At 45.4% G+C, this 26,458-nt stretch overlaps 10 protein-coding genes across 10 annotated transcripts; 5 read left to right on the top strand and 5 right to left on the bottom strand.

Annotated features, from left to right (window-relative positions):
- Positions 1–477: 477 nt before the first annotated feature.
- CCR75_003785 (uncharacterized protein) lies at positions 478–1,992 on the top strand (the record flags this gene model as incomplete). The annotated part of the gene is made up of 1 exon (XM_067961878.1): positions 478–1,992. One exon carries the CDS (start codon positions 478–480, stop codon positions 1,990–1,992), a length of 1,515 nt encoding a protein of 504 aa, XP_067822439.1.
- Positions 1,993–2,438: 446 nt separating this feature from the next.
- Positions 2,439–5,905, top strand: CCR75_003783 (uncharacterized protein; the record flags this gene model as incomplete). The annotated part of the gene is made up of 9 exons (XM_067961876.1): positions 2,439–2,585; positions 2,643–2,705; positions 2,781–2,821; positions 2,876–2,995; positions 3,062–3,157; positions 3,215–3,350; positions 3,414–3,656; positions 3,715–4,002; positions 4,066–5,905. 9 exons carry the CDS (start codon positions 2,439–2,441, stop codon positions 4,456–4,458), a joined length of 1,527 nt encoding a protein of 508 aa, XP_067822445.1. The 3' UTR covers positions 4,459–5,905.
- On the bottom strand, positions 4,876–5,859 carry CCR75_003784 (uncharacterized protein; the record flags this gene model as incomplete). Its single annotated transcript, XM_067961877.1, has 1 exon — positions 4,876–5,859. The coding sequence occupies one exon, from the start codon at positions 5,857–5,859 to the stop codon at positions 4,876–4,878; it is 984 nt and encodes a 327-aa protein (XP_067822440.1).
- Positions 5,906–6,540: 635 nt separating the features above from the next.
- On the bottom strand, positions 6,541–9,174 carry CCR75_003781 (uncharacterized protein). The gene is made up of 2 exons (XM_067961874.1): positions 7,526–9,174; positions 6,541–7,285 (listed from the first exon to the last, which is right to left on the bottom strand). Exons 1-2 carry the CDS (start codon positions 7,871–7,873, stop codon positions 7,172–7,174), a joined length of 462 nt encoding a protein of 153 aa, XP_067822443.1. The 5' UTR covers positions 7,874–9,174; the 3' UTR covers positions 6,541–7,171.
- On the top strand, positions 7,536–9,088 carry CCR75_003782 (uncharacterized protein; the record flags this gene model as incomplete). The annotated part of the gene is made up of 5 exons (XM_067961875.1): positions 7,536–7,590; positions 7,614–7,849; positions 8,153–8,447; positions 8,473–8,660; positions 8,750–9,088. 5 exons carry the CDS (start codon positions 7,536–7,538, stop codon positions 9,086–9,088), a joined length of 1,113 nt encoding a protein of 370 aa, XP_067822446.1.
- Positions 9,175–9,213: 39 nt separating the features above from the next.
- CCR75_003780 (uncharacterized protein) lies at positions 9,214–11,184 on the top strand. The gene is made up of 4 exons (XM_067961873.1): positions 9,214–10,429; positions 10,495–10,571; positions 10,636–10,812; positions 10,882–11,184. Exons 1-4 carry the CDS (start codon positions 9,220–9,222, stop codon positions 11,074–11,076), a joined length of 1,659 nt encoding a protein of 552 aa, XP_067822444.1. The 5' UTR covers positions 9,214–9,219; the 3' UTR covers positions 11,077–11,184.
- Positions 11,185–15,390: 4,206 nt separating this feature from the next.
- Positions 15,391–16,395, top strand: CCR75_003779 (uncharacterized protein; the record flags this gene model as incomplete). Its single annotated transcript, XM_067961872.1, has 1 exon — positions 15,391–16,395. One exon carries the CDS (start codon positions 15,391–15,393, stop codon positions 16,393–16,395), a length of 1,005 nt encoding a protein of 334 aa, XP_067823076.1.
- CCR75_003778 (uncharacterized protein) lies at positions 15,418–21,913 on the bottom strand (the record flags this gene model as incomplete). Its single annotated transcript, XM_067961871.1, has 4 exons — positions 15,418–21,171; positions 21,235–21,391; positions 21,458–21,664; positions 21,786–21,913. The coding sequence occupies 4 exons, from the start codon at positions 21,911–21,913 to the stop codon at positions 16,495–16,497; spliced, it is 5,169 nt and encodes a 1,722-aa protein (XP_067823075.1). The 3' UTR covers positions 15,418–16,494.
- Position 21,914: 1 nt separating this feature from the next.
- Positions 21,915–22,237, bottom strand: CCR75_003777 (uncharacterized protein; the record flags this gene model as incomplete). The annotated part of the gene is given in 2 exon segments (XM_067961870.1): positions 21,915–22,115; positions 22,127–22,237. The coding sequence occupies 2 exon segments, from the start codon at positions 22,235–22,237 to the stop codon at positions 21,915–21,917; spliced, it is 312 nt and encodes a 103-aa protein (XP_067823084.1).
- A 256-nt stretch (positions 22,238–22,493) lies between these two features.
- CCR75_003776 (uncharacterized protein) lies at positions 22,494–23,128 on the bottom strand (the record flags this gene model as incomplete). The annotated part of the gene is made up of 3 exons (XM_067961869.1): positions 22,494–22,836; positions 22,949–23,079; positions 23,120–23,128. 3 exons carry the CDS (start codon positions 23,126–23,128, stop codon positions 22,494–22,496), a joined length of 483 nt encoding a protein of 160 aa, XP_067823083.1.
- Positions 23,129–26,458: the final 3,330 nt, after the last annotated feature.

The following is a 26,458-nucleotide window of genomic DNA, read 5'->3' as shown; positions in this document are numbered from 1 at the left end:
AAAATATGTAACGGCTGGGGTTATACTTGCAACGCAGAAAGTCCATGCCACTTCTTGCAACGATTACTATAAAATATGGAGCTTCTCCACGCCGCAATAAAACTGTCTGGTCAAAAAATCATTTTCGAGAAAATGGTTCGAAGTTAAGCGCCACGCCTTCGACGGTCGTGTAAAATTAACTCACTTAAATAGGCCTAACGGTGGTTTCTTGCCGTCAGATTGACGATAGAGATGCTGCCTGATGCACTTCATGCAGCCGTTGCCACAGTTGAGATCACTATTCTATTTATACTAGCAAGCCGTGTCGTATACATTTATGCATGTGTCTATACTAACAAGGCAACGAACATGTAATATAATCTTGACACTTAAAATACAACGAGATGCGCAGCTCGCCTTTCTAACGATCGACAACTTAAAACTGATCACTCGATTAATTCGATTTTACGCATCGTAATACAACAACGAGACACTGTCATGACTTCTGAGGCGACTCCGCTCCAATTGCGTTCGACTTCACTCCAGTACAAAGTCGACGTTTGGAGACGCGAAGAAGCCCGCAAGCGAGACCTTACACGCGGCGGCATCTTCCTTCTCCTATTGTGTGCGCTCAGTGTCTTTATAATGCACGTCACAGAATTTCTTGTCGACGATGAGGAGAGTGACAGTGCTGGACGACACGTTCAGACTCGCAATATGGCGCAAGATAAGCTAGTGAATATAACATCAGAAGTTTTTTGTGGACTAATACCTGATGACTCAGGGTACATCGAGCTACCCAATATTGATGAACGCTTCTTTTACTGGTTCTTTAAATCGCGTCGCCAGCCTGATACCGATCCGCTTGTTCTTTGGCTCACAAGACGACCTGTAAGCTCCAGTCTGCAGGCACTGCTAACAGAAAATGGACCATGTCAAGTACTACCTGACCTTTCTACAAGAATTAATCCATACTCGTGGACGAACGAGAGCAATGTCCTATGGTTAGACCTGCCGACATCAGGTTCCACGTATGCCGACGAAGATACTGCTGAAATTAGCGAAATGAAAGTTGGTGAAAATGTGTACTGCTTTTTGCAAAGATTTTTCGCAAAGCATCCAGAGTTGGCTATGCGCGACTTGTTCATTACAGGCGAGAGCTACGGTGGGCATTATGTTCCAGTGGTATCGCACTATGTGTGGAAAAGAAGTAAAGAGATCACTGACATACCCAAAGTGATAAATTTGAAAGGCATTTCGATCGGCAATAGTCTATTTCAAGCTGCGATTCAGATGCCGCACTACCTCAACATGGCTATTAATAATTCATATAATATTGCGCTGGTGGATGCGGCCGAGTTGAATACGATGAAGGAAGCATTGCCTGAATGTGTTTCACGCTTAAAACAATGTCCACAAAACTTGACGGCGTGCCGTGCCGGTGAGGACTTTTGCATGAAGGAGCTATTGAATCCAATGCTCATGGCGGATAGGAACCCGTTCGACATTCGGTTGCCATACCAGAATGACGACATCGACATTAAGGGCGACAACATGTCATACGTTTCGAGATATTTAAATTCTCTAAAAATTCAAACAGCTCTTAATTTGGACTTGAAGCACTCGGACGCATTGCAAGAGTGCAATTTAAACAGATACAATGCATCTATCAAGTCTGCTAACCCCGCCGAGCCAATCGACTCATACGTGGCAGATTTATTGAATGATGATGTACGCGTTCTCGTTTATGCAGGTGATGCCGATCTCGTGTCTAATTGGTTTGGAAGTGAAGTCTGGACCCTTGCTCTCAAATGGAAAGACAGAGATGGCTTTAATGCTGCAAACGTGACTTCTTTTATCACTAAGAATGGAGTCAATGCAGGCGCCGTGCGATCCTTAAAAAAACTATTTACCTTTTTGCGTGTTTATAGTTCTGGTCATTTTGTAGTCAAGGATCAGCCTGCAGTGGCGCTCGACATACTTAACAGATTCCTTAGAGATGAAGACTTTTAAACTGCAATAATGGAAACCTCTCATAATCGCTTGTTGAGGAAGAATCATCAACCTCTTCCCAGAATCGTTTAAATTGCTGTTTTCAAATAACCTTTTTTGAATTTTTTTTCCGGGTATTGTTCTTTCAATAAGTGATGGTTTTGCTGGATGCTTATATTAAATTAAGTGCCTTGTTCCATTTTGGTCGCTTTCCGATTTAAAAGTTATTGGCGCGCATCATTAGTTGTCGGAACACTTGATCAAAATCATATATTTTTACTCAGCTGGAAATATGCGCCATCATTCTGCGAATTATAAATGACGATCTCGTCGATTTTCTAAATTTTTGTCGGAATTCTGGCCAAATTGAAGTACGTTTGTGTGAAACCCAACTCAAGATTCAATCACCGTAATCAGTTTGACAGGCTTTCGCTTGAACTCATTTCTAATTACGTGTATCCGGCGCGATGAAGAGCAGTACTACCGATGCACCAATGCAGTCGCAGCGCAAACAGAGCATCGCTCGATCGTTGAGCGCCATTTTAGGGCTACAAGTGCTAATTGCTGGGGCATTTGGTATCTTAAGCCCCATCTTGTCTATTATCATGACAGAGGTTGAAACTTTTCAGCATGTGACCATTCATTTTTATTAACTGCATCGACTGGTGTAGTATTTTGCCAAATTGCATCGAAATGGCTCGCAAATTGACTGCGAAGTCAATCCACATGATGAGGTATTCAAATTATACGTCTGCTACAGATCGCTTTCAGCCATTAGTGGCTCAATTTGAATTGACGCATTGTTTCAGGCGTGCATTGCTGGGTCACAACAAGCTGCTTGGCTTTCGAGGTACAACCCTACTTAAAGATACATGTAATGATGCTACTAATATGGTACTTGTAGTATTTTTTCCGCTGCCGGGTGCATGGGAAATTTCATATTGTCACCAATGTTAGGTCAAGCTTCGGATGTTTGTGGACGGAAGGTTACCTCTATTGAAATTATTGGAGAGTGTACCATCAAGTTTAACCACTGATACCTTTTTGATACGCTTTGCAAGCCGTTTCTAGTATTTCATCAGGTTTTAAGATTGGGCATTCCATTTGCAATAATTTTATTTGTGCAACTAGAAGGCTCTATCACGCCATACTTTGTGCTAAGGCTACTTGACTCAAGCTTTGGGTTGTGATGTTTTCAATTGTGCTATGGAGAAGTACTAATGACATGCTTATAATGAGGTAGCTCGGCAGGTGTCATGAGTGCTGCTGTTGCCGATGTTGTCGCTCCTGAAGACCGAGCTACTGCGTTCGGAATTCTTTTTGCAAGCCTTTCCGTAGGCTATTGCTTAAGTGCTTTTGCGGCACCTTTCTTTTCAAGAGTATGGCTACATTAGTGCCTAGTTATAAATTGCGTCTTTTGAATGCTCGCTGTCGTATTGTAGGATTTTATACTAAAAATCGCGGCTGTTCTCTTTGCATTACGAATTGTATGGGCAGTTTTTCTATTGCCCGAGACTCTATCGGCTCATACACGAATGAAGAATACCTCAAGGGTAGTAGAGAACCCAATCAGCTCAATGGCAATTCTTATTCGAGATAAATTGTTTATGCGATTAACCGGCTTGATTGCGCTGACAAGTTTCGTCGTGAATGGAGTTTTTCAAATCCAACCCTTCTTTTTAAATGTAAGTGCATTCTGTAGTCCTGATAAATTCTCATTGATCGAGATAAATGGCTTTGTAGACAATCGTGGAATTTGATATTCAAGACTTTAGTAAACTTACGCTTCTTGGCGGGATCTTGGCATTAGTTGGCCAAATTCTGATACTCAAGCCTCTTGTAAATTGTGTGAGAGAGAAAGGTGTAATAGTAATTGCTTTGGTAGCCAATACCATTGGCGCAAGTGGCTTCGCTCTCACAGCCTACTATCCTCACAAGTGGCTTATTTACGCGTTGTGTATACCTGGATGCATCAGCGATCTTTCACTACCAGCTATTTCAGCGCTTAAATCAATGAATGTCTCAGAAAAGGTAAGGAATTTGTTGTCATTAATGCGACGGTACACATTTACGAGCTTTTTGCTTATGGGGAAGGAACAAGGGCGCTTGCAAGGATCTATTTACGGTGCTCGATCAATTTTTGAGGCGCTTGGGCCCGTGATTTTTGCTTCATTGTACGGAGCTATGACGACTCAATCGATCTGGTCTCAGGCATTTCCATACATGCTGGCATCTCTCCTTTACCTGTTAGGAATTGGTATGGCTCTTTGGTTGCCCGCTGGAAAAGGCGTTTCTTCTCGAGATTTTGTCGCTGCTTCGGCTCCTCTGATGTCGCCAACAAATGAGAAATTTCTTCCATCCACGTATTTCGAAATCAACCACGACGACAAAATTGAGAAGGAAGACACATTTGATAACGTGCTTTGTGCAAGCTTGGACGAGGACGTTAACGAATCACTTGTCAAGCCTCTGCTCGGCACTCGATGAGCTATCATGTACTTTATCATATTGTCAAAATCAGTTTGCCTATTCATTCAAATACAATGGTAGGTAAATTAATTACTAGTCTACTACAACATTGAAATGTAGCCTTTAGTAATACGGTAATTACTATCAGATTGCAGCAAAATGACATGTGTTGCTTAGTTAATTCGTAATGTAAATGATAAATGTTGGAACCTGATATATGGCGCCGAAATATGTGCCAACTATGCGCCCTGTCTAACCAGACTACAAAATTTTTTCTAATTTCTTTACGCGAAGCTAGCTGGCACGATGTATGAATCGGTGACCGAGCGACACTATACTACTTTCATACGTCGCAAGTAGTCATGGCTTGCTTTGAAATTGTCCTTGTGTATTGAAGGCCATCAAATACACTATAATCCTTACATTCTGAAAACGTTAACTTGCAATTGGGATATCTACAACTATAGGTGCATGCACTGGCTTGGCTAATAGCGTACTACTCGCCGCATTTATAAACACGGTCTTTCCCACACGTGTAGCTCCATAGGATTCATGAATATGCCCAAAGACGTGAAAACGAGGTCGAATCCTCGACATGGTTTCCTTAAGCAATGTCTCGCTGCCGACATGAAGTCCCGTGAACGTCAAATCTAGAATTCCATGCGGGGGTCCATGTGTTATCAATACATCCACATCTGCGGGGACTTTGGCCCAATGCTGCTGGCCTCCAAAGCCTCGCGCCACGTTAAATGCCCCGGCACGTCCAGAAATCGGCGGAGTCATTGGGGATCCATAAATTTTCACCTTTTCAATTATAATGGAGCGGTTCTCCAAGTATGTGCAGTTAGTCAGCAATGCTTTCGATAAGCTGGGGTCATTGTACTTGGTGTGGCGGAATGCCTTGTCCCAGTGCTGGTCGTACTCGACCGCATCCATGCAAACGTCGTGATTGCCTGCAATCACCACCTTGTAACGATATGGTAACGTACCCAACCATTCATTAAAGTCGCTAATCTCATCGTGGGTACCGCGGTTCGTAAAGTCTCCGCAGTGCAGCAGTAAGTCCCCGTCTGGCAGGTTCCGGAGATGGCGATGTTTGGCGTGCGTGTCGGAGATGCAAACAACACGCAGCGTTTCCTTATCTTTTGGATTACTATACAGTGAATTTAATATACGGTTCGAGCTGCGAAGCCAACTGTAATTCCAGCCGAACGCCCCCGCACCGTACTGGTATACCCAGCGAAGACTCCAAATTGCGAGCATTAGAGTCACAATAAAGGATACAATAAAGCCGTATAAATACTTGATGAATGATACACACGCTAGCATCAACAAAGCGAGGGAGGCGGATACCATAGCCGCAATCTGCTCAGGTGATGCATCGTGCGGAATGCGCTTCAGCACTCCATTAGTCACCATAGTCATTGACATATAAGTAATGTGAGAAAAATAATCTCGGAAATTGTAAATTACTCCAACGCACTATTCCCGTCACAAAGCATCGGACCGTCGTTACCTATGAATTTTATAAATCCAACTTCAAGTTTGAGTTGGATGTGCTATACCTAGCGACAGACATAATTCGGCGTATCCGTGTTTCCTAGAGCGCAAAGCGAAAGGACCCATTACAGAGCACTGCAAAAGCAGAGTTTTTCGTCTCAAAAAATTTTGTCCTGAGTCGTCACTGAAACTGAGCTGGAAAATTTCGAGGTTTACACGCCGGCAGCTCGTCAAATTTTCTCAGAAGTCTTGAAAAATTAATTTTGCATTGTCAGAACTTTTACGATCACCAGGCGATTTTTTCGGATAAAGCTTATAGAAGTCATCGAGTTCGTCGTGCATAAAGTCCACAAAGGCCAAATAAATCTATGCTAATTGATGCAGCTGAAATTCGCGGACTTTATGCAATGTAATCGTATCGATAAAAATCTCAGCACGAAGCTAACTTTTTACGGATAGCATATCTGAGCTTGCAATTAAGTAAACAGTCCCAAACTACACATTTCTAGAAAAAAAATAAGCTTTGATCTTATGAGCAGCTGTTTAATAAGTGTCTCGTACCACACAGTGTGGGGAATTGCACTGTCAGAGCACGTTGTGCTCAACCGTTAACGTTGTAAAATGCTCAGATATTTTGCAATTCAAAAGCAATGGCGACATGGTTATTTTCTTATTCATCGATTAGAGCATAAGGAAATTGCTGGAATTAAAAACATCCATATATCAGGAAATAATCAATTTACCGACCTTGTGCGTTAATGATATGCAATGCAACTAATTATGTAGTATCATGCCTTCAGTAGGATCAATTGGAATATAATGATATCATCAATCTTGATCAGAGAAAAGAAATCATCATCGGCAAGGAAACAAACTATCAATAAAATACTACTGCAAAATATACGTAGCACCATCAAGCTGTATACTTGTAGCTTAGAAGATAGGAAATCGGTTGCCTCAGACTGACGTGCAAATGTCATAAAGATTAATGTCCATCATAATATCGCTGGTAAATGCGTATTGTCTTCATTGGCACCGATTCACACCGAAGACCGAAAAACAAAAAATAATTATGTCGGACGTAGATAGACTGATACTCACACGATAAAATTTTCGGGAAACGTTTTACATTCTGGAATGTATTACGTTGGCTTGCCAAAAAGAGAGCAAAACTAAGATATTCATATTGAACGTATGATGTCCAAATGCTTGCAATGCACCTTAAATTGGGTTACTTAAGTGGAATAAAGCGCGACGAGTTCGTGGCACCGATACCAGGGCGGCCGTGAGTAACTGGTTTGTAAGAGATGGCAAATTCGCCTAAGTAATGGCCAATCATTTCGGGCTGCCATAACAAGAAAATCCGTTAGACCGTGATAGCTTTAATTCTAAACTAAGGTTGGAATAGATGTAGCAGAGTAGAAAGAAAAGCTCTCTGGGTCACCCCATACACAGAAAGTCGTACAAGGGGATGGCAGCCGGGTATATAATCAGGTGACTCATCATTGAGAGCACCAATTAATACCACTCTTTGGGTTGTAAGCCGCACATCCCCCGAGAGCTGCGAGCAGTTCTGGACACATACCTTAATTTCAATGCCGTTGAATTCCTTGCCGTTATATACGCCGACAACCGAACCGATCATCTCAGGTACGATAATCATGTTTCGCAAGTGGGTTTTGATGCCCTCGGGACGCTCCATGGGCTTAGCAGCAGCCTTTGCTTTGCGCAAACGTTTGATCAAAGCCATAGGTTTGCGCTTGAGGCCGCGCGAGAAGCGACGACGGGCACGGGCGTTCACCAGCTCCATAAGCTCTTCATGGTTCAAGTCCAAAAGCTTGTCCAGGTCAACACCACGGTAGCTGAATTTGCGAAACGTGCGCTTCTTGCGCAAAGCAGCAAGCTCGAGGTTTTTTTCTTCCTCAGTAGCCATTGATTCCAGTTATAGCTTTGTGTAAGCTTCTCTATCAAGAGCTATCGACTGGAGCACAATGTTCATCTTACCATTGGCTGAAAAGGGTAGATTCTGGCCCTTTTTTTAACGCTTAGCATACCCAATAATAATTGCGCTTAGATCAATACTTCTGGTGATGGTATATGTGGACATGAATGTGCGCGCGACAACGCGCGTGTCATCCGAAGAGCTTATCCGATGTATGTGGCGCACGTTGCACACTTCTAATACATACTCGCTGTTTTTTTTACGATAAAGTGCCTTGTTGCCTTTGTCACAGTGGGCTATGCCATCGTTTGCGTCAACGTGGACTGCGAAGGCAACGAGAAGCCAAAAACCGTGACGACAGTGCCGGATCTACCGCGAAAAGCACAAACGGACAGAAGCAATCAATCTTTGAAAAGGGCTAAACTATACACATTAGATCCGTACAGTGGGCTGCACCTGAAGGGTCCAAACTCGACCCAAGACAAGAGAGTACCGAGGCAGCGCAAACGCATCACACTTAGGCTGGAGGAGGTCGCAGATGTAAAGAAATTAGTAAGCAATGGCAGTACGACTTTTATGTATGTATGTAGTCATTGCGACTATTAACTACAAGTCATGGTCACCGCAGACGGCATCGGATGTAGTGAAGGGATACGACGTCGTGGCCGCCGAAGCAGCAACGCCGAAGGTGTTTCAATTTTTGTGTGAACAAGCCGACATCGATTTGATCACATTTGACATTACGAATCGAATTCCGTTTCAATTAAAGCGTCCATGGGTGCGTGCTACGAGTCGCGTTATATTTAAATTTGCCCCGCAATATTCTAAAAAAAACTTTCTTAACAATGTGATGGTGGTGGTCTGAAGATTCTTGCTGCCATTAAGCGTAATCTTTACTTTGAAATCAAATACACGCCATGCCTTAGTGATAGCGCAGGACGAAGATACTTTTTTTCCAATGCTAGCAATTTAGTTCGCCTTACGGGCGGAAAAAATTTGGTGCTGTCTAGTGGTGCTACTCGCGACATTCTACTACGTTCACCGTACGATGTTCTTAATCTCGGAATCTTATCCGGACTCAAGTACGGTCAAGCTCTTGATTCGATCTCGACATCATGCCTCGCTGTGTTGGAGCACGCTGACAAGCGCCGAGGAATTAAAGGGGGCGTCCAGGTGGTAGCTACCGATGATGTACCCATGGAATAAACCTTTCCTCAAATTCTGATTGCTGTCTTAGTCTTACTTTCGCATCAATTTATTTACAGCACTGTTTATAAAGACTCGTCTTATAATTCGCCTTTTTGCAAATTATTTGTCTATCACCATAACTGCTGGCGATGGGCGACGCACTAGTTAGCGATGCAGAGCTTGCTGCGTGCGTTGCGACGCTGCAAAAGCTACACAAAGAGGAAGCAAATCAGCAATTTCGACAATTGCCACGCTACAAGCCGCTGCGGACGGCGTTAGTTCCGCTCATTGTGGACCTGCGCGCTAAGTTTTTCCATGGGAACACAGTGTTCACCAATAATTGTCGTCAGGAGCGTAAGCGAATGAAAAAAGTAGAGCGAGCAAGGCGGATGGCCCTTGATCAGCAATATGTTAATAATACAAAGCTACGGGCCGACCGGTTGGCCCGATTAGCGGCGCTTCAGACGCAAAACCCGCAGCTTGCCAATGTTCCGGATGGAGTTGCGGCGGCAGACGAGCCTATAGAAATCATAGAAACAGATGACGATTTAAAGAAAAAAGAAGAAGGAAATCAGAAGTTGCATTACCCTCGTGCGTGCTACATATGCAAGAAAAAGTTCCGCACGCTGCATCATTTTTACGACCGACTCTGTCCGTCTTGTGCTGAGCTCAACTACATAAAGCGTCTTCAAGGGGCCAATTTACAAGGGCACATTGCAATCGTTTCCGGTGCAAGAGTAAAAATTGGCTACGAGATTGCTTTAAAGTTATTGCGGAGTGGTGCAACCGTGGTAGCTACGACGCGGTTCCCTAATGATGCCGCTTTTCGATATGCAAAAGAAAAGGACTTCAAAGCGTGGAAAGAACGGCTTTCGATTTATGGCATGGATTTTCGTGATTTAGGAGTGATTGACAAGTTCATGGATCACATCAAAGAGACGTTTGGGAGACTTGACATACTAGTAAATAATGCCGCTCAGACGATTCGACGTCCCGTGCACTATTACAAACACCTTATTGACCCTGAAGTAGCTCCAGTTCTAGAAAGTATGAAGCAAATTAATCGACTTCCGCGCGGTCATGCAAGCCTTATAGATTGTGCTAGAACAAATCTCGCAGATGATGACCTTGCTACAAACGGCGCTGCTATCATTAGCCCCAGTGAAGACGGTTCGACGCTAATTAAGACGAATTTTCTATCCGTGCACAATTCTCAGATTCTCATCGTTGCTGAGGACCAGCTTTCGGCAGAGACAGAGAGCTTGTTTCCAAATGGGCAGTTTGATAATAATCAACAACAAATCGACTTGCGAACTTCGAATTCGTGGGTCCAAAAAATCCATGAAATCGACACTATGGGTAACTGATGAATGTAATAAGTCGTCAAGATGGTAATGATAACTGTATGTTTGATGTGCGCTTAGAGCTTGTTGAAGTTTTCGCAATTAATACGATCGCGCCGTTTCTTTTAAACAAGCGTGCTATTCCCCTTCTGGAAAATGTAAGTATAAGCTTGAAAGTCTCCGCTACTTATCAAGATCTCATGAAATTATTTTTTCGCTCAGAGTTTAAATAAACGCCGCTATATCATCAATGTCAGTGCGATGGAAGGCAAGTTTTACCGTAGCAAGACGCCAAATCATCCTCACACAAATATGGCAAAGGCAGCAGTAAATATGATGACTAGGACGTGTGCTGCCGATCTTGCTGAAAGAAACATTTTTATGACGAGCGTTGACACTGTAAGATATTTGCAGCTATCGTTCTGATACGATTGTAATCTCAAAAACTACATAATTGGCATTCGGTAGGGCTGGATAAATGACGAGAACCCGCGCGACATTGCTGTCCGTATTGCTGAGACCCATAATTTTCAGACCCCCTTGGACGAAATTGACGCTGCTGCTCGTGTCCTTGACCCAATTTTCTCTTTGTACCAAGAGGGCAATGTGGAGAAGCCACTTTATGGTCAATTTTTGAAAGACTATGCGATTTCTGAGTGGTAAGTGGGCGTTTCAGAATAAAACCGTGTTTATATATGTAATAAGCGCGTCAGAAAAAGCAATAGAATTAACTGCCAAACAAAGATCTCTACATTTATTGCATAGTGCAAACATGTAATAAAGTCTTATCTGTCTCTTTCTTTGCCCGCGTCTAGCGCTGACTGGACCGCGGAGAAAGTAGATATAATGACCTATATCTATCTACCAATGAATAAGCTTTCCGAATATTATTACGTAAAGTAATGTTCTCCAAGTATTATCTACCTTTTAGATAATATATTAATTAACAACCTTTAAGTGTTAATTTCACATAACGATACCCCTGTTACACCTACTATATTCGCTCTTGGCGAAAAGTGTCAGCGCATTAAGCCTGCACCGTCCAGCAGTGCGCCACTGAAGCCGCTACCGATTCCATTTGACTGTTGGAAGTCAGTAAGTCTGGACTTCATGTTTGGCATGCCGCCCGATCATAAGGGTCGGACAGGGCTCGTCGTCTTTGTAGATAGACTGAGCAAAATAGTGCATTTAGCACACTGAAAATCATCGGTCACGGGCAAAGAGGCAGCTTGTTCCTGGATCATGTATACCGACTACACGGATGGTCCGAGCCAATAGTATTGGACCGGGATCCACGTTTTGCGTCTGTGTTTTGGCGACATGTGTTCGAGCTGCTAGGTAGCAAGCTCCACATGTCGACCACAGATCATCCCCAGACCGATGGCCAAACAGAACGTGCTAATCGGGTCGTGTCCGATGTATTGCGCACGATAGTAACTCTTATAGAATGGAGCAGACAGTTGCCCTTCGTTTAGTTCGCTATCAAAAAAATGTCTTCAGGAGACACTGTTTTGTATTAACGGACTGCGCTGTCCTTGGACGCCAGTCTCGTTTGTGCGCAATCCGAGTCTTAGTGTGAAAGCACCCCTCACTATGCTCGGTACGAAAGAGGGACATAGTTTTCGTCAATATGACGATGACCCGCGAGGATATCATCTCAACGACAGAAACTTGCCGTAGTGACCCTGCCAATTTAGCAGTGGTCAATAAAACTACGTTTTATGACCGACCTCTCAGCGGTGTCGTAGGCGAGTTTGATGCTAAAAGCGTGAGCAAGGCTCAACGCTTTGTGGATGAGCGATTAGCCATCACACGAAAAGTCCGTGACGCGATGGCAAGCGCACAGGACAAGCAAAAAGAATATGCGGACCGATATGGTCGCAAAATGAACGTTTTAGAGTGGGGGGGTACTAGTTAGCACTGTAACCTGCCTAAACATGCAATTTCTGTACTTCCTGGAGGTACTACGAAGATGTTGCCGCGCTTCATTGGACCCTTCACGGTGGTAGAAGAGGTTAGAGAACTAAATTATCGACTCACCCTTCCCCCGTATATGAAGACGCACCCCGTATTTTACGTGGGTTGTCTAAAACAGTATGTAGACCCAAATGAAGTCGCATACCCCATCCGTCTAAGGAGACCGATGGTGACGCCGACTGTGAGTCGAGCGTCGACCGGGTGAGGGGGGCGGTGAAGGTGAAAAACTTTCAGCCGAATGACTCCTCCCGCCACGAAAAGGACTCGGAGAGCGAGGGATATCACGCGCATAATGCGGGTCACTCAGCATTAATTTCTCCAGGATGTCAAGCCGAAGTTTCAGGCGTTCATACCCCTCACGATCCTTCGCGCGGACATCCTGCAGATCCGAGAACAGTCGTAAGACTTGACCCTCGAGATCCACAATACGTCGTTCAGCAGCGCTAAACGCATACGACTGAACGGACGAAGGTAAGGCAGCCGCAATTAGGTTGGCGAGATCGCCACTCCTATCGGGCGCCACCTGCACTGATGGTTGCGGGTGGGAATTAGCGCTTCCTTGTTGGAAAGTTGCTTGCCCACCGCTCAATAAGGCAAAGGTATCAGATCATCGTCCGATGGAGAGGTTTCATAAAGAATTTCGACTCTTGAGAACCGATCGATACTCTACGTATTGACGTGCCCGGCTCGGAAACTCCTAATGGAGAGGTTTCTTGAAGAATTTCATCTCTTGGGAACCGATCGATACCCTACGTATTGACGTGCCCGACTTGGCGACTCCTATAAAAAGAAGCACTAACTGAGGCCTCTTCGCTAGTCTCAAATGGACAAGCAGAAGTAGCGTAGTGAGAAAAGAACAGGGGGTACAGTACCGCCCATGATTTCTTTCACACGTAAGCGGGCGAAATTTTTTCGCTGCGACCGCTATTTCATCGCTTCGAAATGCGGATGAACGCGGCGCGTGAATTCCGCTTCGTATTGGTCGTGCGTTTCATTGAATGCAACACGACCGGGATCGGGAAAATACGCCCAAGCGATTTATCTGAGCCTTCCATGATTTAAAGACGCCATAATAATTATGAGCATCTAGAAATAGCGCGCTCTAGGAGCCACGCTATTGGCCCGTTTACACGAGACTATTTAGATGGTGGGGGTATGAGTGATATGCCACCCGTCACATAGCCACGTTCGATATGACTGGCTTGTGACACCGACGGAGCCCGTTAACGTGTCGTTGGCGGAGCTTTAGGCTCAGAATCCTCTATGTCAGAACCATTCTGAATAATTTTCCGAGCATAAGGCGTTGTGGTTTTACCCAACGAAGAAGTGGCTGCTCTTTTATGGGCAGCGCTCTCATTAACCGTCGCTGCGCTATCCAGCGCTGACGACGAGACAGCATTCGTAAATGTTGCTGACTCCATGTTGTAAGCCATGAGAAAAGTTTGGATGAGCAACAATGCGCCATCATCCTTTCTCATGAGCTCATTGTCCGCATCGTTACTATGAGGTGACGGCAACGGTGTCGACTCATTGTAGTCGACAATGAGCGACGGATCAACATTATTACTGATAAAGTGGGATGGACCTTAAGCCCTGTTAACGCGACAGCAGCAGTAGCTGTCGGCGTTTCGACTAACATTAGACGCTGCCGGCGTATTAACGCGGCGCGTGCGCTTAGTGCGAGGTTGATTGGGCGTCTTCGAGGACGACCCACCAACTTGGCCGCTTTTCGGTGGCATCTTTGGCGCCGTGTTAATGAATACAGGTCGATAGAGTGATTGAGTGAACTAGTGGAGCGAAAAGATGCTCGCAGTAACTCGCTCCTCTTTGACAAATTTAGAATGTAAATTTGTTTTTAAGGGGGAATGGTGTAACGGGCTAAAGTTGCCCTAATGTTACACAGTTCCCGTTAAGCACACTTGGTGTATTAAAGGGGATGGCCAATTAGTCAAATAATGTAATTAGACCCACCACTCGGGTGTTGTTCACATTTGTGACCTTCCCTTGTGTGTGTGATGCACATAGGTGCATTCACATTAGGAGGGATGACGCCTAGAGTCATCCGTTACGCGAGGTATCTAGAAAGATACGCGCGCAATACATATAAGTGTTATCTACAGAGATGACTTTTATAATTGGTTAATTTAGGTATTTATATTTAGTACGAATAAATATAAATCAGTCTGAAAACCACTTCCTACTTGTTAAGTGCGCACGAGGAGTCGGACACCGCTCCCTTGACGACACGTATACCTGAGTAATTAGTGCGTTGGGTGAGATCACTAAGGCGCCCACTGTGCTAAAATGTGTGCTTAATTAGAGCGCGGCCGCATTAAGACGTGCCCGTCTACACTCAAAAATCCGTGGGAAAGGAAGGTAGCCCACTACAGCTCATGCGCTTAAAAATTCGTCGGAAAGGAAGGTCGTCCACCTCAATCAAAATGCAGCCACTTACCTTAAAACTTTAAGTAGATAAGAGACCATTCATTATTGTATTCATTTTATCTATTTAACTGACTTATGACCCGAATGATGGTGAGGCTCCAAGGCGCGTGGACCCTGTATGCAAATGTATACTACAGAAGTGATTGACGCTCCTTACGCTTCGGCTAGCCAAAGCCGTACCGACAACTACATCGTAGTGCATTGTAACGCAGTAGCTGTTACGGCATAAACCTTCTATATCTAATGTTAAACGTCGCCCGAATATTACCCTAGAAGGTAATAATTACTTAAAAATACTCATTATTACTTGTCTATTCAAGCAAAATATCATTTCCATCAACCGTTGTCATTCTTAAGCAAAACGGCAACCTTTTTTAATAAAGATAAATGTACAAATAAGTCACTGTGACTACAAAGAAGCGCCATCCAGCATCTGCAAATCTTTATCATTGTACCCCCTACAAGGATTCAAGTAAATCGGACATTTTATTCCTGCACCCCAATGTTTTGTGTTAAGTGTAGTCACACGCAATAACCCTTATAAGAGCAACTTGAATGACCACACTGGTGGCGTTAAGAGTGCTATGCGCGGCTGTAGGTGTATGCTTTGGTTGCTACGTATTGGCACGAGGCGGGCGTTTCAATAATGATTCGATAGTTAAGGGATTAGAGCAGGAAGTTGAGCGACAAAAGCAGCTTCGTGCGCAAGAGCGAGCCGGACGGACCAAAGCTGAGCGAGATGCGCGCGAGGCACTACAACGGCGGCAAGAGGCTGTCGGCTACAACTTGGACGCAATAGCTTATGTACATTCATGTTTTTCTGACCGCCGAGGCACCCCAAGGCAAGGCGGCCTTGTGAAAAACTCGCGAGCGCGCATTACCTTTAAGAGGAGCATTCCGCCCGCGAGTTTTGAAAGTCTCGAGCAGTTTAGCCACCTTTGGGTTCTCTTTATCTTTCATGAGAATACAAATCTGGTCACAAAGGCTCAAAAGACTACATTTTCCGCCAAGATCGCCCCACCGCGGCTGAATGGGAAGAAGGTTGGACTTTTCTCGACTCGAACGCCCCATCGCCCTAACTCAATTGGCCTTTCGGTCGTAAAGATTGAATCCATTCAAGATCGATACATTGAAATCAGTGGCCATGATCTTGTGAGTGGTACGCCTGTCCTTGATGTCAAGCCGTACGTACCAGCAGACCACGTGTCAGGGTACGTTGTCCCAGATTGGGTAGCAGCTGAGACTGATGTCACGCTAAGGACCGTCGATTTCACATTGGAAGCGATGGCATCACTGACGGAGCTAATCAATGCAAAATTGTCATTGTTTTACGAGACTGTAACAGAATTGAGGACAGCGATTGAACAGATGCTAATTCTCGACATTCGAAGCGTCCATCAAGGCCGCGGTAAAGCTGCAAAGACTCAGCAGTTTGAATGCCGGTTTGACAACGTGCAAATTCAATTCATGATGCACAATGATTGCATTCGCGTCGTGAGGTGCTCACATTACATCACACCGCACGGGCGGCTACAGGTGCTGCCACGTCAAGATTCGTAAGTGCAAAAGGACGAAAACGTAGAGTTTTTGGTATTCAAAATATAGAGTTGTCAAGAAGATGAAGACAAAATGTCTCTAGCTCTAAGATTTGTAGTGTAATCACGCATGTTTTCCCTCAGCGTCCTTTATTTCTTGGTCCAGCTCCGTCCAAGACTCGTCAAAGAGTTCCCCATTGATGATACGCTTGGCCATGTCTAGCTTGGGTTCCTTGTGCTGTGGGTTATTGCACAGGTCAATTGTCTTAGCCGTCGCCTTAGTTTCGTCACTACACCATGACTCGCACCAGAGCCACTCTTGCGGCAAAGAAAAGATGGGAATTTGGTTCTGCACATAGTTTGGCAGATCCTGATCCAGATTCGCAAGCGAGTTAGGATCAGCGCTCAATTGGCTGTACACTGCACGCAGCATATCGCCGGCAGCCATTTGGCGAAAGAGCGCGAGGTCAACCACGTACAGAGCACTGATATGATACGGTTTTCCGCGCAAGTGGTCCTTCCAGAAGCCTTGTCGCCAAAACTGGAAACCAATATTACGAGAATTACAGAATGGCGTGTAGCCATACGGTTTTCCTTCCAGGTCAAGTTCCCATAGTTCCTTCAAGTCAGCACGCACGACTTGATCCGCATCCACGTAAATTATCTTTTGCACGCCAAGTGGAAACAAAACGTCCAAGAAAAGAATCTTGTAGCCCCAGATAATACGCTGTTTTTCCGTCTGCTGACGCAACCAATTTGGCCACTTGTACGTGACAAGACGAATATCCATACCAAGTTGTTCACGTAAAATTGGAATGGACTTTTTAAAGTCAGGCGATAGAAAATTTTCCAGTAGCCAAAACGTCACGGGGTTATTAGTTCGTTTAAGCACACTCGACATCATAATCTTGACAAATCGCTCATAGAGGTATCCAGACGCCACGGAAAAAACATGAATGGTCTCACCCGTACGACGTTTTTGCGGCAAAGAAGTGCTGTTTTGATGCACAGCACTCGTTTCATTAACTTCTTTTACTGCAGCTTGTGATATTGTATCCAAATTGTCATCGTTTTTACCCATAACGTTTAGCAATGAGTTCCAGTACGAACGGAGAGCTCCTTCGCCGTGGCTAGACGACAGAGTATTTGAGTCTGTCTTTGTTGTATCCTCTGAAACTGCATCCTCAATAGACTGAAGCAACACTTCGTGTTCCATACCAGCCTTCTTGCGAACAAGAAATTGATGCATGTGCGAGCCAAAGTCGAAAACTGTTATCGGGCGAGCCTCCAGTCGGAGTTCCGTGTCTGAATTAATGATGTCGAATAACTTAGCGGCTCGTCCTTCCGCCAAATGAAGAGACCACACACCAGGCGTTGCTTGAAGCTGAAAGTAGCCGAGATTCTGCATTACGAGCGTGTCACGGTGCAAGAGCTGAGCACCAACCTCACGCTCAAGAACGAGCTGGAGACCATTTGGAGGAGAATACATATTAAAAGTTATGTCACTACATTGTCCATACACGAGCAAGCTCTCCAATTGAAATACAGCCCGCGTTGTCGACCTCACCGCTGCAAGACTTTCAGGATCCACTCGCAAATTGTCCAAGTCATCACCCGCAAGAAAAGTTTGCACGTTCCAAGCTTCAGGAGTGTCAATTTTCATGGTCAGGATTGGTTGTACAGGCAGCTTGCGAAATTCGACGCTTGTTTCGGCTAATGATAACTTCTTGTCAAAAAGGTATCGATAAAATCGTTGCAGTGGAAAGCTTGCGTACTCATTCGCTGGAATTAGTACCAGCTCAATACTGGCATTTAGCTGTGAGTGCAACATGCATAGCAAAGAGCTCATAACTTGTGCAGCTTCCGATAAAGGATCTACGTAAGCAGTAACTTGAAGAGATGGGTCGCCATCTAGGCGGACAGTGTTAAGAGAATTTTCATTTACTTCCATGCGGGATGTACGATCAATCTTGACGTACTTGTCGACAATGCCGGTGGTCTTCATAATGCTAAAACTTAACTTGTCAGCTTCTTTAGCATTGAGTGTGGCACTGCGCTTGATGAGCGCCTTGGCCACGGGCTGAGAGCGATGCTTTAAATCAAAGCTTAGAATAGTTGCCACATCTTCATCAGAGAGCGAATGTCGTGGAAGATCAACTTGTCTTCCATTAACGAAAATGTACGGTAATGCACTCTTTGATAAGCTTTCGTCTGTAAATGTCGAAGGAAACCGCGAGCGCAGGAGCGCATTAAATCGCGTGAGCACGCCACGTTGTTTCGTCGACAGCCATTTCCCTGGTTTTTGGCTTAAAAGCGTTAAGACCTTTATGTAAATCGAATCGTTTTCATCTCTGCTATCAGCTGTCCCTTTCCAAATTTCCTTAAGCTTTCCCCTCGAAGCTTCAACCGACTTCTTCTTAACGATACAAGTCAATGCTTCCAATACAAACTTTAAGTAAACTTCGTTGTCTGAATCCCCTGTAATGGCTAGAATGGCAGCCAGAAGCTCCCCCACACCTTCGCTTTTGACATCGCTACTAATTTGAGGTACGATTCCAACACGCAGCGACTTATCTGAATCTTCAAGGACAGCCTTGACAACACGATATGCATGATCTGCATCCCGTGGGTCGTTCAAATAAACTGGAAAAATTACGGTCTGCTTTTTTGGCAAATTTCTAGAGCCACGAGGATGTAAATACGAGATTGCTTGTTGAGCAGCAGCTTTCAGGCGACCATCGACATCATCAGCAACAAGATGATTAGGCAAGTCCACTTCCTTGTCACCCAGTCTGTCTCTTGAGCTCTCAAAAATCGACAAGTACGCAAAATACGCGTTTTGCTCCATCAAGAGCTGCTCAATGAGGTCCATCTCATTATTGAGCATGTCCCGATACGCCATATTAATGTACAGCGGCTGGTCACGACCAAAATTGGCCATTATCGCCCCTTGAATGTCCAAATCTTTTTGAATTACACCATTAAAGATAAATGAATTTAGCGGCAAATGTTTTAAGATAATGAATTCAGTCATGGATAGCACTTCTTCATCAAATTGGTCACTTGACAAGCACGCCATCGCCTCATCTTCGTTTTCTTCAGGCGAACCAATCTCTGCAGCTGCTTCAGCATACGCTTCTACCAAGCGATCAATCAGGATGATGGAGCTATCATCATTACCTACCCGCTGTAAAAAACCAGAGACAATTTTCATGGATCGAACTTGGTCGACCTTCTCTTTTTCGTTTGAAGTATCGTCATCGCCACCTTTTGCCTGCTTTTTTTCGCCGTCAATAGTCACTTTGCTGCATTTTTCCTTGGCCTGTGCTAGCATCAAAAGCTTTGTGAAGTGCCAAGGATTTGCCTTGTCTGTTCCTTTCAAAGTCTTGTACTTTTCCACTAATGCTTGGCGCTCATCAAACGTATTGCTCGCAATCAATTCTTTTGACGAAATAAGCAAAGCCCACTGGATAGGAGCATTGCGTGCCTGCAAGAACTCAACGTGGGATAATGCCGCACGGCCTGTCCCAGTCAGCGGATCCATCACCAGCACGCACTCGTACATATTCTTGCGAAGAAAAATAAGGCTCCACGCTGGGCGTTTAAGAACATTGATGTCCGACGGCCAATCAGCAGAATTGGCATCTGTCTCAATATTGTTTAGGTACAGAGGAGTTGTTCCGTCCATAGAGCCGCGCACGTGGATACGCACAATCGGCTGCTCTTGATTCGTTTCACGCACATGAGTCAGCATATCTTCCAATTCGGTCTGATTAAGAGTTAAGCTGGCAAGCTGCTTCGCGACAGACCATTCTGTTTTTAACGTCTTCATAAAGTCAAATACATTAAACGAGCGCTCTGTCGGGTCAATAGCAATACCATTCATGATAAACTTATTTGTCAGTCCTCTCATTGAAGCTTGCATTCTCGTTGATGCAATTTCTTCACGAAGCTCAGTCGAAATTAACTTTTGCGAAAAGGCCAGTCGTTTTGCTTGGATTGGAAAGTCTTGTGAAAGTGTTTCAAGTCTTTTGAGCGAATTCTTAGCGTCCACAATCGCACGCACGGCACTTGCGCCCAAGTCCTTCAGATGCCATGCTCTCAGCTCCTGGTCTTGCTCACTTTTCTTAACTAACATGTCGTGAAATTGCTTCAGCTTAAAAGCGATAGCGACGTGACGCGCTAGTAATGGCTTGAAGAGGAAACCGCTTACCTCTTCATCATCAATATCCTTGTCCTCGTCCTCGTCAACTTCGTTTTCACCATTAGCGGCTGTTTCATCCCCACCAGCCATTCTAGAGTCATCAATTGTCTTGTATTCCATATTCTTAATATCCAAAGCTACGCCATAGCCCTGCAACAAAGTTTCCAAGGGTGAATCACGCGGGTAGTGACGCACTATGTACTGAATCTTGCTCTGTTTTGCTTCATTGACAAGTGTCGAGTGGAAGGCATGAAACGAGGTCGTTCCCACGAGACCATAAAGAATTGCCGTCATGGGCGTTATTTCTTCATTTGTTGATGCTACGCATGGATACTTGTGGTCAACTCGTAACTCAATATCATTAAAACCAGCCGCAATACACGTCTTCTTACTAATCTTCTGCTTCATGTTACGTAAACTATCATCCAAATCAACCACCGAGCAAGCAACTGCTTCCACGCAGTGCGGCTCCCTGTAGAACACAGCCCAAGTGTCGGCATAGACGCCACACGGACGTACACCAGAGTCTAATCCCAATTGTCGAAACATTTCTACCTTTACTGAGTACGTGCGTGTCGCTAGCATCAGCTCCAAGACCTATAAGAGCAACAACATATATAAGTAAAGCAGTTCATAAAAGCACCGTGGAGGTGTGCCCACATTCTGCAGTCCAGGCGCAACAAATTCGGCAACGACTACGGCAAGCTCCGCAAGGGCGTCTACGTCACTGCTCATTAATTCCACATAAGACGTACGCTCTTCTAGCTGCTCTAGAAACTGCCAAAAGTACAGCGGATTTTCGTCCGCCAAGAACTCACTACGTGATGAACAAATCAAGATCTAAGACTTTAAAGAGAAAATCAATTCGTGAATTATATCGTACCTGGTTTCCATAAGTGGAAAAAACGGGGAGGTGGGCCAGCTTGCCTTCAGTTTGACGTGCACACCTCGCGCATACACCATTAAGGGAGGCACAGCTGCGAGCAGCGCCGCCAACACCGTGCCAAGCCACGTTGATCGTCTCATTGTCTTGCGAAAAGAGGATTGGTGTTCCACGTGGATCTGTTTTAGATACAAGACCATTTGAAGGCTTCTAATTGAAGTATTTAGTCGAAAACCTTCGATACTGCATAAAATCCCACTCGTCCTTCACCGCCGGTTTACTAAGGTGAGATCGCGTGAAATCATCTGTCTACTGTGTTTGCTCCTACCTGTCTATACCGTGCTCTTGCTCTGCAGTTTTGTCATGAGCAATCCTAATGCGCACCGTAAGATGACGCCCAAGGGGCAGATGAGCTCCAGTGGCATGGGGCCCGCGATTATGCACTTGCCGACGCATCTCAAAATTTTGTTTGAGCCCAATCCGCCGCTGGATCATCTTTCCCGTTTAGTAAAGCGCAAGATGCCGCCATACACGGGACTTGCGGATTTCGCAGACACTTTCGAGACAGAGAAACCTCCAATGCGTAACGTCCAGGAGACGCCGAAGGAGCGGCGAGAGCGCCGCCGATTAGAAAAGATGGCGGCTCACGATGCCAAGACTGAAAAAGACCGGGCAAAATGGGACCCGAATGCCGAGGACTCGCGCAAAACGCAGGATGCGTACAAAACACTCTTTGTGGGACGCATTAGCTACGAGACCACAGAGCAGCAATTGCGCCATGAGTTGGAGCAGTATGGACCAGTCAAGAGGGTGCGGCTGGTAGAAGATCCTGAAGGCAAGTCGCGCGGGTACGGTTTTGTAGAATACGAGAAGGAGGCGGATATGAAAGCTGCGTACAAGTATGCCGATGGTAAGAAGATTGACGGACGCCGCGTCGTCGTGGACGTCGAGCGGGGACGGACGGTGAGAGACTGGCTCCCGAAAAAGTTTGGAGGCGGCATAGGTGAGACTCGTAAAGGAGGGGCAGATGTGAACGTCAAGTATTCAGGGCGAGAAGCAATTGGTCATTTTCAGGTCGGGGCAGTGCGTGATGAAGGAGCATCAAGAGGAGCTCGTGAGCCTCCGCGTGATCGGAGTCGCAGCCGGGGCCGCGTAGCCATTGGTGAAAATCGGGAGCGACGCCGTTCGCGATCGAGATCGCGGGACCGTCGACGCGATCGTGGCCACGACCATAGTCGGGACCAAGACCGTGGTCGCGATTATGACCGTAGCCGCGATCGCCGAAGCCGCAGAGACTCGCGCGACTATTCTCGTAGATACTGATAGTGCGATAGGTGGCAGCTTTTCTCGTAGGTATAATTGCACTGTCAGCATGTGTGCTGTCGTCAACTAAGGTACGAAATTTAGTTCAACTGCGCGTTTCGTTAATTAGGCTGCATATCAATTTTTCCATCGTTTTTAAAGGAGGTACGTGGTATCGGAGCTCTTTACCTAGTGCGCTTGAGCAAACCGGGGACGTTCGATAAATTATTGGCATTCTCGTAACTCGGTATTTCGGTATTTGTTGTCGAAGCATAAAAGCAATTTACGATGTGTAAATTATATGATTGGGCATAGTACACCTACTAGAAGTGAATAAAGAAAAATTTGCCCATATCTCACACATCGCATTGCAATTAAGAAGTTGAAATAACTCCATTCGAGCCAGGAGCCTTTCTAGGCACCGCTTAAGGTCCTGCGGGTATCGGAAGTCAAGCAGACAAGAGTATATAAATTTAAAAGCAATATAATGGCTGTGTTTAGCTTTTCTACAACTGTCTTTTGACATGGGTTCACAATTGGGATTTAAGATCAGCATGCTGATTGGTGACCATAATTCTAAACAAGTTCGTAATAATCAAAATATCAAAATTTCGCCCCACCTACAATCAGAAACGTGAAATCTGCCGAAAGAAAGCGGCAGACCGAAAGATGAGACAGACCATATCCGGCTTCTTGGCTTAACCTCCCTAATGGAAAAATACAGGCTACAATTAGCAGTATCCTTAAAAACAGTGACCAGTGTGAGGCTATGGATCTGACGGAACTCAGTGTTTGTAACCCGCACATATTTCTGTGCGTGGTGATGACGATGGCGTAAGCCATCGTAATAAAAGTTCTTGTGGTACCCCGGCTTCAGTGGGTACCACTCAGGGGATTATAGACTAAAATGTTTCGTCTTGCCCCTGAGGAGGAGCCGTGGCTTTTGCCCGAGCAGCTAATTAATAGCTTGTCTAAAGAGACTACTCCTCACAATAAATATTCCTTTTTATCGCGACAAAGCTACATGGCCTTGATCCAAGCGCGAAGAACTTTCGCGCTGAGGAGGAATTTTATCTCGATGTTTTTTTCGAGCATCGATGGTATAGTGCCAACAGTAAGCGAGATAAAGCCTCGCTTATACAAGCTTGGAGCGCGTTCATTCGCAATGTCAAAGACATTGGTCGCGAAGCCTGACTTCAAAGACTTAACGCGATTCGCGTTAAGTTTGAGAAACGAACTCCAACCGGTGCAAGGTATAAATCGCATCGGTTGTCACGTGAGGCAGGACTTCCATGCCTCACGTGGGGCGATCCCTGTTCGTGTTGTGTTGACAACACGAAGCGAGTAAATGGGGAAGTCTATCCCCTTTCTTCGCCCTGGAAAAGGCTTTGCATCTCTATCGAGATGCGCGATGCGATTGACGTTTTGCAATCATAACTGCCAGGAGCGTGTTTTTCGATGGACATTATGATCCATCAGATGGGTCTTGTCATACTGACGGACGAGGCCTCAACGTCAACAATCAGCTGGGAACGAGGCTCCCAGCTGTCATGTGAAGGTGGATAACCGCGCTAGCGAACAAGATAACTCGTTCGCTGCCCCTTCACATCACGGCGGGTTTGGATACTTTCCACAAGGAAACGTGACCACCGTGGGAAATCACCAATGGTTGTGGCGGAGAAGGAAAATTTAGATCCGACCCATGAGTCGGATCTAGAGTTGAAGATCGACAAACTCGATCGCTTCCTCCATGATTTGGAGGAAGGGCTGGATCACGAGCGCGGTATGCGTCGCTCGTTAGAGTAGACGCTGAAGGCTCATCATATCGAACGGTTGGAAGACCGTTTGAAGAGTGCGCACTCCATATTGGAGCACGAACGGAATTATCACGCTTTTCGTGATGAGGTGTCGTCAGCTCATCGCGGTTTCGAGGATCTTCGGACCCGACATGAGAATCTCCAGATTCAGCATGAGAATCTGGTTCGTGACCACAAGAATCTATTAGGGATTCTTAAAAAAGGTGGTCAGATCCATCCTCGGAAGAAACCGCGTACTGATGGTACGGGCGGAGCCGACCAACGTAAAACGTAGGATGCGTTCGCATTCTACGTGGCAATTCTATTGTGTATGCATTGCCTCTGCGATGCAGTACAGAAATGGCCCAATGAACTTGGGTAGTAGTGTACAGCTACCCACATTAGTGACTACACGCTTAGGTAAGTTTATCGTAGAGAGTAGTACTAGGTCATTGACTTTAAATAAAAGAACGTTTGCTCTTCCAAGTTTGTCTGCGTTCCGTTTCTGACGGTCCACTGCGTTAGCAATGGAATCCTGTACGGAACAGATTACCGATTCTCGAGTCAGCAGAAATTCCTCTGCTGACTCATTTGTTTTGTCTTTTTCAAAGCGCTTTGAGCGCACTGCCATGAGATCATTCTCATCTTCGATGTCGATTGCTTCGACATCGACATCATTCGCGTCGTTGTTAAGTTCGACGCGTGATGAGCATGAGCCAGAAATGGTTTTGCTCATGCGAGTCCACCCCCCCCCCTTAAACTAGAGGATCCCTCTAATTGTGTGGGAATGCGAGGATGGCGTAAGCCATTCACGAAGAACGGTGTATGCGTTGTAGACGCATGCACCGAATTATTGATGGCGCATTCGACCATAGGCAAAAACTCGCTCCCATTCGGATACGATTGGACGTAACCTCGAAGTATCTCATCGAGGACGCGATTTACGCGTTCCGTCTGACCACCTGTCTCTGAATGATCAGAAGTTGACATAGTCAGCCGTGTCCGAGAGAACCGTGGATCTCTGTCCGAGACCAGTTTACGAGGTAACCCGTGGAGCTTAATTACCGTGTCGATAAGACACGAACACAGCCCGGAGCCGTGATCGACTCTGGTACTGCAGCAAGATGTACCATCTTGCTTAATCTGTCTACACAAACAAGGATTCTATTGTTTTTGTGATCGTCTTTGGGAAATCCGAAGCCGAAGTCCATAGATACGGACATCCAACACTCTGCCGGAAGTGGTAGAGGTTGGAGAGGCGCACGGGATGAAGGGCTAGGCTTCACCCGTTGATATACCTTGCAAGCACGAATGTACTTGCGCACGAACTGATACTGGCGGGGCCAGTAAAAGTCGCGACTTACTGTAAGATAAGTTTTCTCACGTCTACGATGCCCACTTGTTGGTGCATCGTGACACTCATACATACAGTACAAGCGCAAATCATTGTGAGTTGGGACGACGACACGTGGAGTGTCGCCGGCAACGGCTGTGTAATACAATAAGCCGTTGAGTGTTGTGTATCGATCGGATGACGATCGATATAAACCCGGTAAATCTTTATAAGATTTATCGGATGGATTCATTAAATGATCCATCAAACATAGAAGTTCTTTGTCTTCTGTGTAGGGTTTCTTTATGTCATCAACTAAGGTTGATGACGGAACACTCGTAGTGAGTGTTGCAACAGTGGGATTAATTTCACTGTTGGAGTGCACTGCCGGTTCGAAATCGGGTCGGCGTGATAACGCATCAGCGACAACATTAAGTCGTCCTGGTTTATATTGTACGGAGTAGTTATACTCCGCGAAGAAGTATAGCCACCTCGCCATTCTTTGCGAGAGGTGTGAGCTATTAACGGCCGTGCGTAATGACGCATGGTCCGTATATACGATGAACGGTC

This window comes from Bremia lactucae, linkage group LG1 (genome assembly GCF_004359215.1).
Source record: "Bremia lactucae strain SF5 linkage group LG1, whole genome shotgun sequence".
NCBI lineage: Eukaryota > Oomycota > Peronosporomycetes > Peronosporales > Peronosporaceae > Bremia > Bremia lactucae.
The sequence above is the reverse complement of the archived record's forward strand: the minus strand, read 5'-3'. Positions and strand labels throughout refer to the sequence as shown.

Excerpts from the sequence above, each read along its gene's own strand:
- CCR75_003781 (XM_067961874.1), bottom strand. The coding sequence starts at position 7,873 with ATGGCTACTGAGGAAGAAAAAAACCTCGAGCTTGCTGCTTTGCGCAAG. Across the intron at positions 7,286-7,525 it reads TCAACGGCATTGAAATTAAG|CCCGAAATGATTGGCCATTA; the intron begins GTATGTGTCCAG and ends TTGTTATGGCAG.
- CCR75_003780 (XM_067961873.1), top strand. The coding sequence starts at position 9,220 with ATGGGCGACGCACTAGTTAGCGATGCAGAGCTTGCTGCGTGCGTTGCG. Across the intron at positions 10,430-10,494 it reads CCATGAAATCGACACTATGG|AGCTTGTTGAAGTTTTCGCA; the intron begins GTAACTGATGAA and ends ATGTGCGCTTAG. Across the intron at positions 10,572-10,635 it reads CTATTCCCCTTCTGGAAAAT|AGTTTAAATAAACGCCGCTA; the intron begins GTAAGTATAAGC and ends TTTTTCGCTCAG.